Here is a 17,416-nt window from a genome sequence, read left to right as displayed (position 1 = left end):
GCTGGGATGGAGAGCGGGGATGGGTGCAGGACGTGGTCACCCTTGGGGACACTCGGAGAGGGCTTTGGGGGGATGGCCAGTCCGTCCCCAGTATGGCAAGCTGGTCATACTGGGAGAGAGAGCACCCGGATGGGCTCTGCTCTCCTGCAGGCAAGGGGCTGCCCGCGGGTTTGGGGGACTCACGAGGGATGTCCTGAATCAGAGGCGTGTTTGTGGGGTCCCCCCACACTGCCCATCCCTATTATCAAGGGTGTAAAGATGACAGCGTGTGAGCAGCGTTGGTTTATTCAGGCAGCAGCGTGCAGGCAGCGGGCACCTCCTGTCCCCTGGGCACCTCCTGTCCCCAGCGTGGCTCTGGTTTGGTCACATTTTGGGAGGGCGCAGAGCCCCCAGGGGCCGTGCAGGTCCCCACCGGGCTGGCACAGGGACAGCTCTGCCCCAGGCCTGGCCACGTCCTCCCGAAGGCTCAGCTGCCCTCAGGTGCAGGAGGAAAACCAGCCTCCTCCTCCTCCTCCTCCTCCTCCTCTTCCTCCTCCATCCCCCAAAGCCACCGGTGGGAGCCCGGGGGGGGTGGTTGGCTTCATGGGGATGGGGGAATGGGGGGCTCCTGGGAGCGGTGGGGGCAGGAGGAGGAAGAAGAGAAGGAGGAGAGGAGAAGAAGAAAAAAGAAGAGGAGGAGTGGGAGGAAATAGAAGAGGAGGAAGAAGAGAAAAAGGAGGAGGAGGAGGAGGGAGAGGAGGAGAGGGAGGAGGAAGAAGATGAAGAGGAAGAAGAGGAGGGGGAGGAGGAGGAAGAAGAGGAGGAAGAAGAAGAGGAGGGAGAGGATGCGGAGGAAGAAGAGGAGGAAGGAGAAGATGAAGAGGAGGAGGAAGAGCGTGGGGAGGAAGAAGAAGAGGATGGAGGAAGAAGAAGATGAAGGGGAAGGAGGGAGAAGATAATGAAGAGGAGGAGGAAGGGGAGGAAGATGACGAAGAGAAGGAGGGAGAAAAAGATGATGAAGAGGAGGAAGAAGACGAAGAGCAGGAGAAGGGGGACGAAGAAGAAGAGGAGGAGGAGGAAGAGGAGGAGGCGGAGGAAGGCTGGGGCGCAGCACCCTGGACAGGCGCCGTTCAGCACCGCGGACAGCTCCGGCTCCGGCTCCAGCACTGCAGCCCGGGGGCGCGGCGCCCCCCACGCGAGATTTCACCGGGGGGGGGCCCAACGGGGGCTGCCCCCTCCCCTCCTCGCTGCGACCCCCCCCAGGACCCCCTCCCCGCTGCCCACCTCCCCTCGGAGCCTCCCCCCGGCTCCGCGACCCCACTCGGGACCGAACCCCGCGTGGGGGGGGTTGGGGGGGGGGCACGGAGAGGGGTCGAGGCCGCTCCTGGGGTTCTCCAGGAGGCTCGGGGGGGGCACAAGGAGGGGGGGCACAAACAGCCGGGCACGGTGGGGGGGTCGGGGAGGGGGTGACCCCCACGCAGGGCTCGCACCACGCGGGGGGGGGCGCTGTGCCCCCGCCGGGAGGGGAGAGGAGGCTGCGGGCAGCGGCCGGAAATGGAGGCTGGGGGGGGCCGCGGGCACTCGCCCTTTGTCCCGGCCTCCGCCCCCCCCCCCGGCCTCAACCCCGCTCCCCGGGGCTCCGGGGCAAGCGGCCTCCCCCCCACCCCACCCCGCCACCCACCCACTCCGGACACGCGTGGGTGGAGGGGGCGCAAGGTTGAGGTGCGGGTGTCCTGGAAAAACACCACTGCTGCCCCCCCCCAACCTAAAAACCCCTCCGGGGGGCTCAGCCCCGTGCCCGCTCCCCCCACGCGTGTTTTTCCCCCCCCCAAGTGGGGTACGGGGGTCCTGCCCCCCAAATGGGTCACATCGCCCCCCCCCTTGACAGGTGGCCTCGCCCCTAAATAGGATGGGGGGGGTCCTCAAACCCCCCCCCCCCCCCCTAAGTTCCCAAATCCCTCCCGGAATGTGTCGCTATTACCGGGGGGTTAATTAGGAAATTAGGATCACGTGGGGGCGGGCTTGGACCAGCGGGGCCCGGCGCCCCCCAGCCCCGCGGGTGGGTCCCGGGGGGGGGGGGCGGGGGCCGCTATTGTCTGCGAGAATTTGGGAGCCTTTGAAAAAAAAACCCTCCCGCTCCCTCCCACCCCTATTGTTGGAGTGAAGATGGAGTCAAACCTCTCCCGGCTCCCTCCTGTCGGGGTCTAAGCCGGGCTTTTTTTTTTTTTGGGTTGTGTTTTTTTTTTTTTTTTTTCTCCTTTTTTTTTCTTTTTTTTTTCTTTTTTTTTTTTGGCTGGGGCTGCTACCCTCAAAGCTGGCCGAGGAGGAGGAGGAGGAGGGAGGAGGAGGCGGTAACAGCCACAACTCGGAATTTGCAAGCCAGGGTCGGGATGGGGTCTGTTTCCAACCAGCAGTTTGCAGGTTAAGTTATATTTATTGTCGCAGCCCTTCCTCGCCTCCGCGATTATTAATAACGGCGACAGAGCCCGGCCGGGGGGGGGGGGTGAAGGGGGTGGGCGAGGGACCCCCCCCCCCAAACCCGACCCGCTGAGCCCCGCTCAACCCCGGCGGCCAAGCCGGGCCGAGCGTGGCCACGCTCCCGCTGCAGGATTTGGGGATTTTTGGGGATTTTTTTAAAAGATTTTTGCCACCCCCCCAGCCCCAGGATGAGCTCGGGGCTGAAAGGGGGGCGGGGGGGGTCAGCTGGGAGCAGGGGTGCAGCGGGGTGAAAGAATTTCCCCGGCGTGGCTCGCCGGGCTGGGGGGCGAGCTGGTGTTTCGGGGGAATTTTTCCCGGTTTTGCATGGTTTGGGTTTATTTTTAATTTTTTTTTTTCGTTTTGGCTTTTTAATTTATTTTTTCCTTGTTTTGTTTTTTTTAAACATTTTTGAGAGGGGGGCCGGATTTTGGGCTCCCACCCCGCGCACCGCCGGCAGCGGCTCCCTTTGCTTCCCCCGGCACCCGGCGCGGTCCTGCACACACGTGGAGGCTGAGCCGGTCTCTGCGTTTGGGGGAAAGGAGCTGTATCATATTTTTTTTATTATTATTATTATTTTTTGCCTTTTCCAGCCTGTAGGATCCAACCTGGGGCTCCTGCTGCTCTTTCCCCGGGTGGCTGCGGGGCCTGGGTGGTGTCGGGGGCACCCGGCGCTCCCCCAGCCCCAGCTCAGGTGCTCGGTGTGGGTTTCTCCCCAGGTGCGAAGCCGGGTGAGGAGACGACCGGAGACTCCCCCAAGGCCGAAAACGAATCCCAACCTCTGCACGGCTCCGGCATCTGCAAGTGGTTCAACGTCCGCATGGGTTTCGGCTTCCTCTCCATGACCGCCAAGGGCGGCGCGACGCTGGACTCGCCCGTCGACGTCTTCGTGCACCAGGTACGTGGTGGCGAGCCCGGCCCTGGGGTGGGGAGCAAAAGGGGTGCAGCCCCAACACCCCCCCGGGGGGATGCTGTGCAGGATTGAGCCCCCCCGTGCTGCCCGAAAAGGGATTTTTGTTGTTATCCCCAATTTTAGGGAGGTGTCCCCAGGGGAGCCGGGGTGCCCCCGGGCTCGTTTCTCCAAGGAGAGGAGGGCAGCGGAGGGCAGGCACAGCCCCGTGCCCCCCGCAGCCCCCAGCCCTCTCTGGGGACCGGTCCCGTAAGCTGATCCTGGAGCGATTTCATTTTCTCATCATGGTTCACTGGGGAGCTCGCTGGAGCTCGGAGAGGGGCCGGGGGAGCAGGTGCCCGCCCGAATGAAAAGGGGGTGCACGGGAGGTGCTGGGGCAGGGCTGCTGCTCACCCCGTGGGGGGAAAGGGAAAGAGCTTCCTTTCCCCCAGGTTATGGGGTCCTGGGACCCCTGAGCCAGGCAGGGATGCTGGATGGGACTCTCCCCACCTCATCCTTTGAGCGTGGGGAGGGAATTATCTCTCTGTGTATCTCATTTAGGGGCACATCCCCGGCCCTGTGGGTCCTGTAGGGTAGCGGCGGGCTCGTGTCCGGATTTAACCCGCGCACCTTGCCGAGCGGGGAAGCCCCGCGCGTATCCCGTTGGTGATCCTGCAGCGAGGGAAATCGCAATTTTGGGGCTGTGGCTGCTCCAAGCTGCCTCGCTGGAGGGGGACGGAGCTGCTGTGTGTGGGGGGACCCTGATATAGGGGCTGGGGAAATGGGCTTGGAGCTGGTGCCTGAACTGGGGCCATGGGGCAACGCCGGGAAGGGGTTACGGGGCTCAGTGTGCTTGGAAACGGGGCTGGGTGCTGAGTGTGCCCCGCTGCCCCTACACCAGGTCCCCGCTCTGATGGGGAAAACAGCAGCCGGTGGGGCTGGGAAGCAGTGGGAGTGTAGGAAATGTGGTGTTTTGGGAGCAAACTCGCGTGTTTTTGTGCGTACAGCCGGGAGCAGGACAGGGATGGAGGCAGCGCGGTGGTGCCTTGAACGCCGGCTCCGGGGAGCCCCTGGAAGAGCTGGCTCCAGTGCCCGGTGCTGACAACGGGCACAAATCCCACAAAAGCGGGGTCCATCCTGCGGGCTGCTGGGCAGCCCAGGTGTGGGGCTGAGCTCTGGGGCTGTGCCTCATCCTGGCAGGGCTCGTCCTGGGATCTGGGGTCCCCAAGGGGCTCCCAGCTGTGCCCAGGCAAGCAGAGGAACAAGGGAGAACCAAATCCTTCTTCCTTCGGCAGCAGCATGGTGAAGCTGCCTTTGTAGGAGCCAAATCCCAAAAAAAAACAATCAGATTTGGGGGCGAGGGCTCCAAAATCAGCAGGGAAAAGCTGGGCCGAGCACCGGGTGCTCCCCAGGGGCAGCAAATGGGTCTTTGCATGTCAATGTGGGGCAGCGGGACCGTGCGGGTGGGGGCGAGCCTCCCTCCGCTCTCCCCGGGTTTTATTGCCCCCAGACAGTCTGGTTTCCTGATTGCTCTCACTCTCGTTCCTGTAGGAAAAGAGGGAATTAGCCGGGTGGCTCTGCCACAGATCCCGGGGAGAGGGGAGACCTCTCGGTGTCCCGTTTGCCAGGAGCCCCGCGCGGGGTTTGGGGCATTCGGGAAACGCAGTGAGCACGGGGCACGGGGTGATTTTGGGTAGGGGGGATGCAGGGCACTGCCTGAGGATGGTGTGCGGGTCCCACCCGGGATGCTCGTGACACCGTGGGCTTCGCATCCTGTGGGACTGAAGCTGGTTGGGGCTGGGGTAGTGCCCTGAGCACCCTCCAATTCCCACCCCGATTCCCCCCCGATTCCCACCCCGCTCGCTCTCGGCACAGGGTCACTGATCCCATAAAGCGAAGCTGTGGGGTCGCCCCGACCCCTCCTCGGCACCTGGGGAGAGGGACCAGAGGTGGCTCCGCGCCCCGGGGAGGGGGTCAGGACCCTAAAGGGCAAAAGCCAGACCCCGTCCCCAGCGGGGGATGCTCGGGGTGCTGTGCCCGGCACCGTGCGAGGTGCCCCAAAGCAGCCACTGGGGTTTAGCACCCAGAGCCCCCCCCTCCTGCTCCCCGATAACTCCCCGCTCCTTCCCCTCTTCATTTACATATGTGAATGATGACCCACAGGAAGTAATTGTGGGAGAAAGAAGGGAATTGGCCTCTTTAGATCTATTAAATCACTTTATTACAGGAACCAGGTCTGAATGGCCCTTCTCCGCGGGGAGCGCGTCTCCATCTCTCTCCCCCTTTATCTGATCACAAAGAGATTAAAATCTCTGCAGGACAGGAGACTAACAGGGCTCCTCCAGGGCTGCCTTTCCCTCTCATTGTGAGCTAAAAATGAGGCATTTGGGTTCAAATGCCTCCCCTGGACACTGGAGATGGATTCATTTGGGGGCTGTGGGGAGATGAAGCCCGGAGGAGCGGAGCAGATCGTCCCGGGGATGCCGAGGGCTGAGTGGTGCCCGTGATGGGCTGGGGGTCACCAGGTGGCAGAAATCCAGCTGGTGTTGGTGAAGACCCCAAATTTGCAGCGGTTTTCCCCAGGGATGTGGGACGGGCTCACGGTGCTGCTCCGGGCATCGCTTAGGGGAGAGCCGGGCTGCTGGGGAAGGCAAACCTGGAAAAAGGAAGAAGGGGAAATGTGCGTGCCCCTTTCCGACATCCCCAAGGCTCGATGCCTGCTGGCTGGAGCAGCAGAGAGAGCACAACCCATCCCAAAAATTGGCCCCGTAGCCCTGGCAGAGAGAGGAGGGGATGGGGCTGCCCAGCCCATGGGGACCTCGCTGCTCCCGGAGCAGCCTCACCCTGTCCCTGCATCCCGGCTCCGTGTCTCAGAGCATTTCTCCAACCCAAATCCTAAAAGTGATGGAATTGGGGCTTTTTGCTCCGTGATTTTCAGCAAGGAGAGCTGCTGGCTGCAGCTGGGACCTGGGGGTCCACGGGGATTTTTATTTTCTGGCATCTCGGTGCCATGGTCCCGCGTGTCCGTGGGGGGACACATCCAGGACGTGTCCCTCCTGCCCTGCATGTATGGGGCCAGCTGGCTGCGTGCCGGCACGGGGAGGGGGCTCCCGGCCCCAGGAGCCCCGCAGAGGGGGGCAGAGGGGCGCAAAGGGGCTCTGACCCCACACGGCTGCACAGGGGATGGGTTGGAGAGGAACGAGGGCTGCTGCCGTGTCCCCAAGCACGGCCGGGAGGTGATGAGATGAGAAATTTTAACAAAAACACGTATTTTGAGGCAGCTCCATCCCTGAGCGAGCGCAGAGGTGGGGGGCACAGGGGGCATTTCTCCCCCGGGAGCGGGCTCCTGCTGCATGTGCCTAAGTCAGCGCATCGGGGCGGCGATGCCCGTGGGATTGGTATGAAAAATCCCATTTTTTCCCACTCGGGTGCGTGGTGCTCCTGCCTCGGCGTGGGGCTGGGCTCCCCCCCCAGCCGTGGGTGGGCGTCCCGGGGTGCCGGCGTGGGTGGCTGCGGGAGCAGGGGGGGGATTTACCGAGTCCCCTCGGGAAGGGCTCCCCGGGGGGCAGCGATGCACTTTGGCCTCTCCGCTTTCAGGGGGGGAGGGGAGGTGAGAGCAATGGCTCGATTTAATTCATTTTTATTTTCATTTTTATTTATTTCATTTCAATAACCGCTGGGCACAATCGCGGCGCGTCCTGGGAAGGGGAATTCCTGGGAACGCGGTGCCCGATGGCGAGCGGTGAAAGAGAGAGCGGCTTTATTCCTGCCCTGAAACTCCCTCAAGTTGCACACAAAAAAAGCCTCCTGTCTCTGTCTAAAGATTAACTGATGGCTGCAGGCACATCCCTTCCCCCATCCCCAGCTCTCTCGAGCCCCCAGGGTGACGGGCAGGGAGAGAAAACACCCTTAAATGGTCTCCGAGATAAAATGGCCCAAATGAATGGGATTTCTCCCATTCTCTAAGGCACTGGCGCGGAGCTGGGGAGGGTCAGGATGGAGCCGGGGTCTTCGCCAGCCCCTTCCCCTGCTGCTCCAAGCTCTGTTTTTTCCTTTTCCCCATTTATTTGCTCCTAAAAATAACCAGGACAAAGCTGACCCCGCCGAAGGAAGGGGTGCTGCCGCTCCTGGACGTGTCCCTGCTTTAATAGGGGAGTATGAAATTAAGATGCAGCAGCTGATCCTAATTAGCTGGTGCTGGTGCTGGCCCCCTCGCAGCACCAGGTGCTTGCCTGGGAAGTGTGCAAGGGTTTGGCAACCTAGGGGCAGGTAAAAACCCAACGGAGAGAGCTGAGGGGGTGGATTTAGGGCAGACAACGGGTGTGTTAGACCCTCAGTGGGTGATTTTTTTCCCCCCAGAATTACTCTGGTGTTTAATTTTGCTTGCTTACGGTGGAAAATTAAGGGAATGCGTGGTTATTTTGGCAGGAACGTGGTTTTGTTTTGGTTTTACTTGAATTAGAAGAAAAAAAATCTTTGAGGGATTTGCTCTGGATTGCAGGAGGGAGAGCCTGGAAAATCCCCAGTGGGGTTTCGGTGAAATCCCCCGGGCTCCCTGCGGTGGGGTCCTGCGGGCATCTCCCCCTGCACCACCCCCTCCTGCAAGGCTGAGCATCTGCCCCGAGGTTTGCACCGAGGGCTGGGCAGCAGGAGATGATTCCTGCTCCGATTCCTGCGTGTGAGCCCCAAAACAACCTCAGTAGGGTCGCTGAGCTCCGTCCAGCAGCGCTGGGAAATGGCAATTTGGGAAGGGCGAAAGGGATGGATCCTGCCTGGGCTGTGGATGCCATCCACGTTCCCTGGTGCCCCGCTGGCAGAGCCCAGCCTGGCCACAACGTTCCCAAAACTGCTCCCAGGCTGGGCTGAGGCTGCCCCGTCCCATTGGGGCCATGGAGCTGGGCAGGAATTGATGCCGTGCCAGCCCAAACTGGGCAAGTGTTAGCCCAAACTGGGCGAGAGGGAGCCCTCTCCATGCCCTCTTGCTCCTGGGATGGGAGCGAGGAAGGGGCAGCTCTGTGCTGAGCCTGAGCCCCGTGGGACTTGGGGCTGCGTTGAGCCCGATCCTAAAACAGGCAGCGAGGTGGGCGCAGCCTGTAGGGTGCGGTACCCCCGCTGCAGGATCCACAAGGTCTTTCCTGAAGGAGAGGGGGAAACTGAGGCACGGGCTGCCCAAAACACCGCGGCCAGCTCAGAGCACAGCCCGGCCATCCCCTGGCACCGCTCGGTGCCGCGCTCGCGGTCCCGGAGCCGCTCTAAAGGCATCACCCCAAACCCAGCTCCTTTTCCCAGAGATTTGAGTTGAAAGCGTGGTGATTCCCCCGCGCAGATAAGGGCGAGGTGCAGCGGCCGCAGCCGCCCGAGGCCCCTCCGGACACAAAGATGGTTTGATTGAGTGGCCGGGGCCGGCTGGAATAAACGTCCCCTTGTGTCGCGCTGGGGCGGCCGCGGGGACAATGGTGACCCCGGGGCCGGCCGAGCCCCTCCAGCGCCCAGTGGGGTTGGGGAGGGGGGCAAAAAGCGGAGCTTTTTTGGGGTTGGGGTGCTCCAGCCCCAAGGGGAAGCGGCGTTAATGATGGGGCTGCCACCGGGGGGGGGGGTCATGGGAGAGGAGGGAGGAAGGTGCCCACGTGCAGGTGGGGAGGGGGAATGGGTGAAGTTGGGGTCTGCGGGGGTGTGCTGGGGCGGTGGGCAGCGCTCGGCCGCTCACGTGCTGGGTCTTTGTCTGTGGGAAATGCCAGTGGGGTGCGGGATGGGTGGGGAGGGGGTGAAGGGCCCGTGGGGGGGGCTGCGGGGCCACTTGGCACCGCGGGGAGCTGGGCCGGTGCTGCTGCTGCTTCTCGCCCCTCTGTTAACTCTGAGCCCTAATGATGACAAGCCAGATCCCCGTGAAATATGCCTTAAAACACGGTTTTATCGTCAATGCTTTGTAAGCAAGAGCACGGGGTCGTCCTACACCCCCTGCCCCCAAACCATCTCCCCGAGACCCACCCGTGGGGTGTGGGACCCGGCGCTGCTGCGGGCACGGGGGCAACCGCGGCGCAGCACCGGGCTTCCAGCCCCCGTGGCCAGCGCTGGGGGTCAGTGGGGCCGCGTCCATGCCGGCCACCCTTCCTCCCCCCGCCGTGGCCTGGAACTCCTGGAATTTGGCCGGCGTGAGCTCGGCCGCCGCCGGCCCTTTGTTCTCGCTGGCCGGCCCCGGTGGCTCCCAGCCCAAGCCCTCCCCTGCGCTCCCCCTCGCCAGCATCCCCGGCTCGCTCCGAGCCCCCCCCCCTTCCTCTCTTTATTTTTTGGGGATGGGTGTGTGTGTGTGTGTGTGTGTGTGTGTGTGTGTGTGTGTGTGGAGGCCTGGGAAGGCTCCCGCTTTGTGTGTGGTGTGGGCCGGGGGGCTCTGGGCCCCTTCCTTTCAGATGCAGGAGGTATGCAGCTAATTCAATGGGCTGCAGTTTGATTACCTATCTGATAACAGAGGAATGCCAGCAATGTGTGTGTTTTGGGAAGGGGGCAGGGGGATGCGCAGGGACCACCAGCCACTCGCAGCTCACTTCAAAAGGCCGCGGCGGGGGGAGAGCTGGGGCGCCCCGGTCGCTGCCCCCCTTCTTCCCCGGGGAGAGGGCGTTTCCTTTGGCCTTTTGGCGGAGGGGGCCGGGGGCCGAGGAGGCGGTTGTCATCCTCGCCCGCTGCTGGAAAATAAATCGCTTCCCCATCATGTTGCGGCAGCTTCTGCCCCAGCCCTCCTCCTCCTCCTCCTCCTCCTCCTCCTCCTCCTCCTCTTCTTCGGTCCCCCCAAAGCAGGGCGATGGCAGGGAGCGGGGTGGGTGCTTGGAGTGGGAGGGGTGAGGAGCGGGATCCCAGCACCCAGGGGTGCAGCAGCCCCCAGGGAATGGTGCCAGGGTCCCCCCTTGCTGTGGCTCAGCTTTGTCCCGGAGCACAGGGCCGAGCGCCTGCGAGTTTTCATCGCTGGCAGTGTAAACACAGCTGGGTCGGGGCCGGGGCTTTAAACACCCCGCTGGAGGCTGCCTCGTGTCGGGGCTGGTGCTGGGGAGGCGCTCAGCATCCTCCCGGTGATGCTCAGCATCCTCCTGGTGATTTGGGGCACCAGGGGGCCAGGCTGGGGCTGGGGAGTGGTGCGTGGGGGTGCTGAGCGTGGTAGGGTACTCACCGGTGATGGGACTGCTTGGAGCAGCACCGTGAGGGCAGAATTTGTCCCAGTGTGTCCTCATCAGGGACCCCATAAGTTAAATTTTGGCTGTTTTGGCAGTAGAAGGAAGCAGAGGTTTCTGGTGAGCTGTCCCAGGGTGTCCTGGCCCACCCTCAACCCCGTGGGCTCTGTCCCAGATGGAGCCAGCCTCCGGGACCAGTGTGGGGAAACCCCCCCAAGAGGTTTGGGAAAGGAAAAGGGGGAAGGAGGAGCAGCTTCTCAAGCTCTGCTGAGCTTTCACTTGCACGTGCCCACAGATGCTTGCGCATCCTCCACGATCCCACCAGAAAAAACCACCCTGAAACCCCAACGGCTCCATCTCCTCGCTCCCTGCTCTCCTGCGGGGTGTCCCCACGCGGGTCCCGGGCATTTTTACAGGGTGAAGAGGAGGAGGAGGAGGGAGAGAGGGAAGGCGGCGGGGCTGGGATGGGCAGCGTGCCCGCGGAGGATCCCTGCGGGAAGCACGGGGGGGGCCACGTGATGGGAACGGGGCAGCCCATGAATGGGAGATGCTCCATTCATAAAAGCAGCGTCCCCAGCTTCACGCAGCCGCGCAGGCGTCGGGCTCTGCCGGGAATCCCAGCCCGGCCAGGCTGGAGCTGCTCCTCCCTCCGCCAGCAAATCCCCCTTAACTCTTTGCTCTCGTTAAGGCTCCGCTAACGAAGCTGAGCCAAACCTCTGCTCCAACAGCCGCCTGGGATCAAGCAGGAGGGCAGGAGGTGCTGGGCACATCGCCCAGCCCAGCTTCCCGTGAAGGTGTCCTGAAATGGACGGGGCTTGGGGAAAGCAGAGAGGATTTTTCCACCCTCTCGCAGCCTGTGTCTCTCCAAACTCGTTTGTTTTCAGTGCGCTGACCCCCGGGGCCGGGAGATGCCCCCGGTGGTGCTGAGCCGGGGCCAAATGGCTGCTTAATTGCTTTTAAAGGGCTGGAGCGGCAGGGAGCTGCTGCATTTGGGGTCACCCTCCAGCCCGGCAGCTTTTGAAGGATGCTCAGGCAAAAGCAGCACAGAGCTGGGGTGAGCTAAGGCCAGGGGAGACTCGGATTTTTGGTAGCAGCCCTGGCACATCACGTTGGGCAGCTGCAGCCTCTGGGCCCCGGAGAAAAGCTCCTTATTGTTCCGGGAAGGGAGCAGGGAGGGACCAGCAGACACCGCCCTGAGGGCCCCAATTCCTACCCCCATGCTGCATCCTCTGTGGTTCATCCACGATTTGGGGCAAAACCTCCTGGTCTCGCTGCAGGAATGTGTGCAGGGGGCCTGGGCCGTGTCCCCCTGGTTCTGCCTCTCCATGGGGAGGCGAGAAGGGCCGCACGTGCAGAGCCTCCAGGTCCTTTTGTCTTTTTAAAAGGAAGTTTTGCAGCTCCGCATGAGCATCCCCAGCCCGTGGCATCGGGAGATAGCAATGGGCAGTGCAGGATGGGGGGGAAAATTGGGCTGCAGCACGGACAGCCAGCGTTTTGCAGCACACCCTGCTGAAATTAGGGTCAGAGCTGGCCCCGCTGGCCCTATTTTGCTGAGCAATGAGCCCAGCTTGGCTGCGTGCCTCAGTCCCACATCAACCAGCAGATGAAGGTACAGGATTGAGCTTAGTTCCTGGTGTCTGCACCCTTGGGTGCAGGCACAGGGGGCATCAGCAGCCCTGGTGCTGCGGGGTGGGGCTTGGGGTGTGCTGGGGATTGGGGTGCCTTGGTTTGGTGCTGATCCCTGTCCTCTCCTGCCCCCAGAGCAAGCTCCACATGGAGGGCTTCCGCAGCCTGAAGGAGGGCGAAGCTGTCGAGTTCACCTTCAAGAAGTCATCCAAAGGTTTGGAGTCCATCCGGGTGACCGGCCCGGGGGGCGTCTTCTGCATCGGCAGCGAGAGGAGACCCAAGGGCAAGAGCCTCCAGAAACGCAGATCGAAAGGAGACCGGTAAGGGGCGGCCGGGGCCTGATCCGGGGCTGTTTCGGAGCCCTGCGGGTGCCAGGAGGTGCCTGGAGCCGGGCTACGTGCTCAGCGTCCCCCTCATGTCCCTGTTGTCCCCAGGAGGCTGCCCCATGCTTGGGTGTGAGCCGGGCCGGGGCGGCCCCATCCTGCCTGCTTGGGGCAGGCGAGCGGAGCCGGGGGGCAGCAGGGCACGGGGTGGGCAGCAGCCCCTTCCTCTGGGACGGCGGCTTCCTCCTGCGCTTAATGAGCGGCAGATGCAGCTTGGTGGGGAAAGGGCAGAGAAGCTGAAGGGAGAGGGCAGAGGTCGGGGACACCCCGGGCTGATGCTCCCCTTGTGCGCTGGAGCTTTGGCCGGCCGAGCCGGGCAGGGGTAATTTTCCCTAAGAGAAACCCTTCCCTGGGGGAAGGATGTGGCCGGACGTCCCCGCAGCGTCTCCCACGGTGAGGCTCGGGGCCCCGGGGTGAGGTCCAGCGATGCTGCCCTCTTCCCCAGCTGTTTGCCCAAAGTTTGGGTTTTCCAATCGGTTGGGAAGGAACTGGGGAGGAGAAGCAAGGAGCAAATGGTCGTGGCCATCCTAAAATGATGCAGGATGAGGAACGGGCACCAGGCAGCTCCCGCTCCCCACCTTGCTCCTGCATGAAGGGGGCACCTGGGGGGGCATGCTACGATGGCACGGCCTCGGACAAGCCACCCTCAGGGCTGTCCCCATGCTGGTGGCCCTGGTCCCTGTATCTGTCCTCCCAGTTGGGGCCTCCGGCCATGTGGCTGCTTGTTCCTGCTGCTCTAAATGCTGGTGGCTTGCACCATGCAGGCTGGCGGCAACCCAAAATGCAGGATCTGTAGATACAGGATCTGTAACCATGGTCATGATGGAGAGGGATGTGCCCCCAGTGTCCCCGTTTTTGTCCCCACACACTCATTTTTGGCACGTGGGTTTGCTGCCATCTCCTGGGTACCAGCAGCACCACTGGGCCAGCTCCAAACCCACCGGGGGAGCAAACCCGGGGCCACCACCTCCCTCGGTGCGGCGGCGACCCCCTCTCTCCTTTTGTTTCTCCCCCTCGAATCTCTCTCCTCCCCTCGCAGATGCTACAACTGCGGCGGGCTGGACCACCACGCCAAAGAGTGCAAGCTGCCGCCGCAGCCCAAGAAATGCCACTTCTGCCAGAGCATCAGCCACATGGTCGCCAACTGCCCGGCGAAAGCGCAGCAGTCCCCCAGCTCGCAGGGAAAGCCTGCCTACTTCCGAGAGGAGGAGGACATGCACAGCTCGCCCCTGCTCCCCGAAACCCGGGAATGATGGCAGGCGGCGGCGGGGGCTACCACCGGGACGGAGAGGCTTTGGCAAGGCAACGGGAGGCCACGGGGGCCGGGAGGAGGGAGCGGGGAGGGGAGGCGGCAGCCCCTTTTCCTCCCCGCAGCCCGCTTTTAATTGGGGTGGCTCCAAAAATGGTGGGGGGAGCGCTCGGCGCACCTCTTGCAGGGGAAAAAGGAACATGTTTGCTTCGTCTTTATTCTCCACGAAGCCGGGCAGGAGGGTCCCCGGGAGGAGGAGCAGAGAGGCAGCATCTCAGGGAGGCTCTCGCGGCTCCCTGCTCCCCCTGCCCCGTGCCCGGAGGAGGGAGGGACGAGGGCGGCAGAGCTGGGGGACACCCACGGGCCGGCCCCGTGGCTCCCCCAGCTCCTCGCTCGCAGGTCTCCCCGCTTCCAAACCCCGGAGCTGGGCAGCAGGAAGGCTGCGAGGGCTGCAAGTGCTTAAGCCAGCTGCTGGGGTTTTGCTGGTGGTGTTTCCCTCGGGGAAACGCAACCCAGCCGGGGCTCCCGCACGTCGGCTCTTCCACGTGGAGCAAACCCACGCAGGGCACGAATACACCTCCTGCCCATGCCATGTGCCAGAAACCAATGGCCCCTGGGCTCAGCCTGCCCAGGGACAGAGGGAAAAGGGGACCAGGGTGTCAGCGGCTGCCCTCGTCCCTCCCCGCCGCCCCCTGGCCTTGCCTTTATTTATTGGCCCCGGTGACAATGAATTTTATAATTTTATTCTCCCGGGGCCGGCCGCCCCCCGCCCGTGCCGAAGCCAACGCCAAGTGAAAGCTGCACTAGGATGTGCGTGGATGACGTATCTTTGGGTTTGTTTGTCGTCTTTTTTTTTTTTTTTTAATATAAATATTCTGTTTTTTGTATTTTTGTATATTTTAATCTTTAAGAAAAAGGAAAAAAAAAAAAAAAAGAGAGAGAGAGAAAGGACCTAATTCCTGCAACTTATTCTCAGGTATTCGAGCAATCTCAGGGATAAAATGCCTCTGTAGCCCCGTGCTGGACAGAGAGGAGGGTTTTTTTCTAACAGCACAAAGATGTGACAAAGTTTGTATTGGAAGCGTAGATCTACCTCACTGGATGTTCGCTAGGTGGACTCGACGTGTTGTTGAGCTTTTTGGTTGTGTTTTATTTTTATTTTTTTTTGGTATGTTTGGGTTTTGTTTTCTTTTTAACTGTATTTGAATAGTCTCTTTCCCTTCCCTGCTGGACTGAGGAGGAATTGGGGTCTGTCGATCTGTGCGCAGGGATGGAGACGCCAGGCAGTGCAGGGGCAGGGAGCAGCTGCTAGAGCCCGTGTTGGCTCCCCAACTCCAGATTTTCTCCCAGCCTGGTGGCTTTTGAGGACTGTCCTCCACTTCCCTCTCCTGTTTACATCCCCCTCCCCGCCGTCCCGATGGGAACGCTCCTGTCTGCCCCGTGCCAGAGTCCCCCTTGTCACCCGCAGGCTGGGACGTCACACAGGCTCCCAGCAGGCTGGTGACACGGGGCTGGGGACCAGAAAGCCAGGACGGGGGTCCCAGGGCAACGTGGTGAGAGCTGACAGCAGCCAGGGAGGGTGCTGAGAGACCGAGCGTTGTCCTGACTCCCTGCCCTCGCTCGTCCCCAAACTGGGACCTGCTGGGACGAGGGACCTGGTGCCAAGTTCTGGCACGGGAGGTGCAACGGCTCCGTCTGCTCCCTTCCTGGCTTCCCCCAAATGTCGGTTCGTGATGGCTGGGGAAGCTCTGGATCCCTGCTTTCAGGCCATTGACACTCCACTCCAAAACCCCGGGGCTGGCCGGAGCCTTCCCAGGGAGGGCGTCTCGCCGTGCCGGCATCTCAGGATGCGAGCACGGTTCCCACTGTTCTTTAGGTAGCGATAGGTTTAGATGTGGAGCAGGGCTGGACCAGGTGGAGAGCATCTCCTCCAACCTCACCAGCAGGAATCACCACGGGGACTTGCTGAGGCTGCCGGAGCCTGGCATTCCCTCCAAAGCTTTGCTCAGCCCCAAATCCACCCCCTGCTCCCGAGGCTTGCGGGGATGGAGAGCGGCTCCCAGCTGAGCCTGCCCTGCTCCAGTAGTTCCTATGGTGAGGTGGTGGTCTCTTCTTGGGAGGGTGGGGGAAGGACCTCGAATTCTCGACTAGCGATGGGACCTAGACAAAGCCACTTCAGGGAAACCGCTTTTGTCTGAACGGGGTGAATGCAATAGGGCGCACCAGGCTGCGCGTCTAACCCTGGGCTTCGGTCCCACTGTGGGGGCTGCTGGCCCTCCCGCGGCACCTTGGGGGTGCCGGGGAAACGGCTGCCCCCCGGGTCTTGTATCTGTCTTGAAGAATCGTGTAGGACCTTTCCCCCTTGCCCCCCAGTTTAATGGTTTTGGTGATTTTTCTGCTAGATGCCTAGTACGTGTAAATATCTCTGTAAATCTTTCCACTTTCTCTCAGTATTCTTGATTATTGTTTACAAAAGTAACAAGAAAAAAAAATGAAAAAAAAAATGAAAAAAAAAAAAATAGCCAAAGCATCTAATAGGTTTTGGACCAGGGAGACGGGATCTTCTCTGTGTACTCTGCCTTGCCACTCTGTGTGGGGATTTGACTTCTGTAGCCATCCCTGTCCTAGGCTAAAGCAAATAGCGAACGGCTTAGAGAATCACTCAGGTTTTCCCCAGGGCCACTGTGGCCCCGGGACCCCAGAACACAGGGATTTTTATCTGTAGAGGGAAGCCACGCTGGAGAAGACGGGCTCGATTTGCATCTTCTCCTTGCGTTTGCCTGTTGTGGGTTCTTCCCGGGTCTTGACAATAATGAAATAAATTGCTGCATCATCACCCACCCTGCCCATGCTCGGCTCGCAGGCGCTGGGCACTATGCATTAGGGGACGGCGGGTCGCGGGCGGAGGAGGCTGCACACTCAGGGTCCTGCTGTAACGGGGCATTTGAATGTATGTGGAGAAATGTCCCTCACGAGGTGGCGGCGGTGTGTCCCCCCCCCCCGGTGTTAAAAAGCCTTTGAGTCGCAAGATTGTCTATACGAGGAGACGGAAGAATGTAACTCCATGTTTACTGCTAGCAACCAAAGCTTGTTTGTGTCAAACTCTTGGAATTTGTATGAAGTGGGAGGGAAGGGAGGGGGGGATGCAGGGGGAAGGCTGCGTGCGGCTCTGAGGAGGTTTCCTGTGGAGTCCCTGCAGCGAGAGCCGCAGCTCCTGTCGCTGCAGGGTTTTTTTTCCCCCCTCCCTCCTTTCATTTGTGTTTTTAATTTGTTTAATTACCATCTATGTGAAATGTGTTTTTTTTTTTTCTGGAAAAAAATAATAAAATAAATAAAAGACCACGGGCAATGGCTGCTGTGTGCGGTTCCTCCTCCCTCCCCTCACTGAGGGGCTGGGGGGGTTTGAGGCTCTCAGCCCCAAAAAGGGGCTGTGGGGGTGGGGGGGCACCGGATTTTGGGGGTCAAAACCGAACCCCAAGGACCCTCACACGCCCCAGGGCCGGCTTGAAGCCTCCCCACGCCCACCCTGCCCCTGCCGGGCTCCCCTCACGGCCGCCCCCCCCCTCCCCTCATGGCCGCCCCCATCATGGCGGCCTCCCCTCCCCCCTCCTCCTTCTTCCCCCCCCCCTCAGCCGTGAGCGCCCCGCGCGCATGC

The 17,416-nt window shown here is 61.7% G+C and overlaps 1 protein-coding gene across 1 annotated transcript; it reads left to right on the top strand.

The window, feature by feature from the left end:
• Positions 1-2,284: 2,284 nt before the first annotated feature.
• LIN28A (lin-28 homolog A) lies at positions 2,285-17,297 on the top strand. The gene is made up of 4 exons (XM_068657982.1): positions 2,285-2,400; positions 3,174-3,352; positions 12,265-12,449; positions 13,552-17,297. Exons 1-4 carry the CDS (start codon positions 2,370-2,372, stop codon positions 13,763-13,765), a joined length of 609 nt encoding a protein of 202 aa, XP_068514083.1. The 5' UTR covers positions 2,285-2,369; the 3' UTR covers positions 13,766-17,297.
• The last annotated feature ends 119 nt before the right edge of the window (positions 17,298-17,416 follow it).

This window comes from Anas acuta, chromosome 21 (assembly GCF_963932015.1).
Source record: "Anas acuta chromosome 21, bAnaAcu1.1, whole genome shotgun sequence".
NCBI classification, from domain to species: Eukaryota; Metazoa; Chordata; class Aves; order Anseriformes; family Anatidae; genus Anas; species Anas acuta.
Note: the sequence above shows the minus strand (reverse complement) of the source record. Positions and strands in the feature narration are given on the sequence as shown.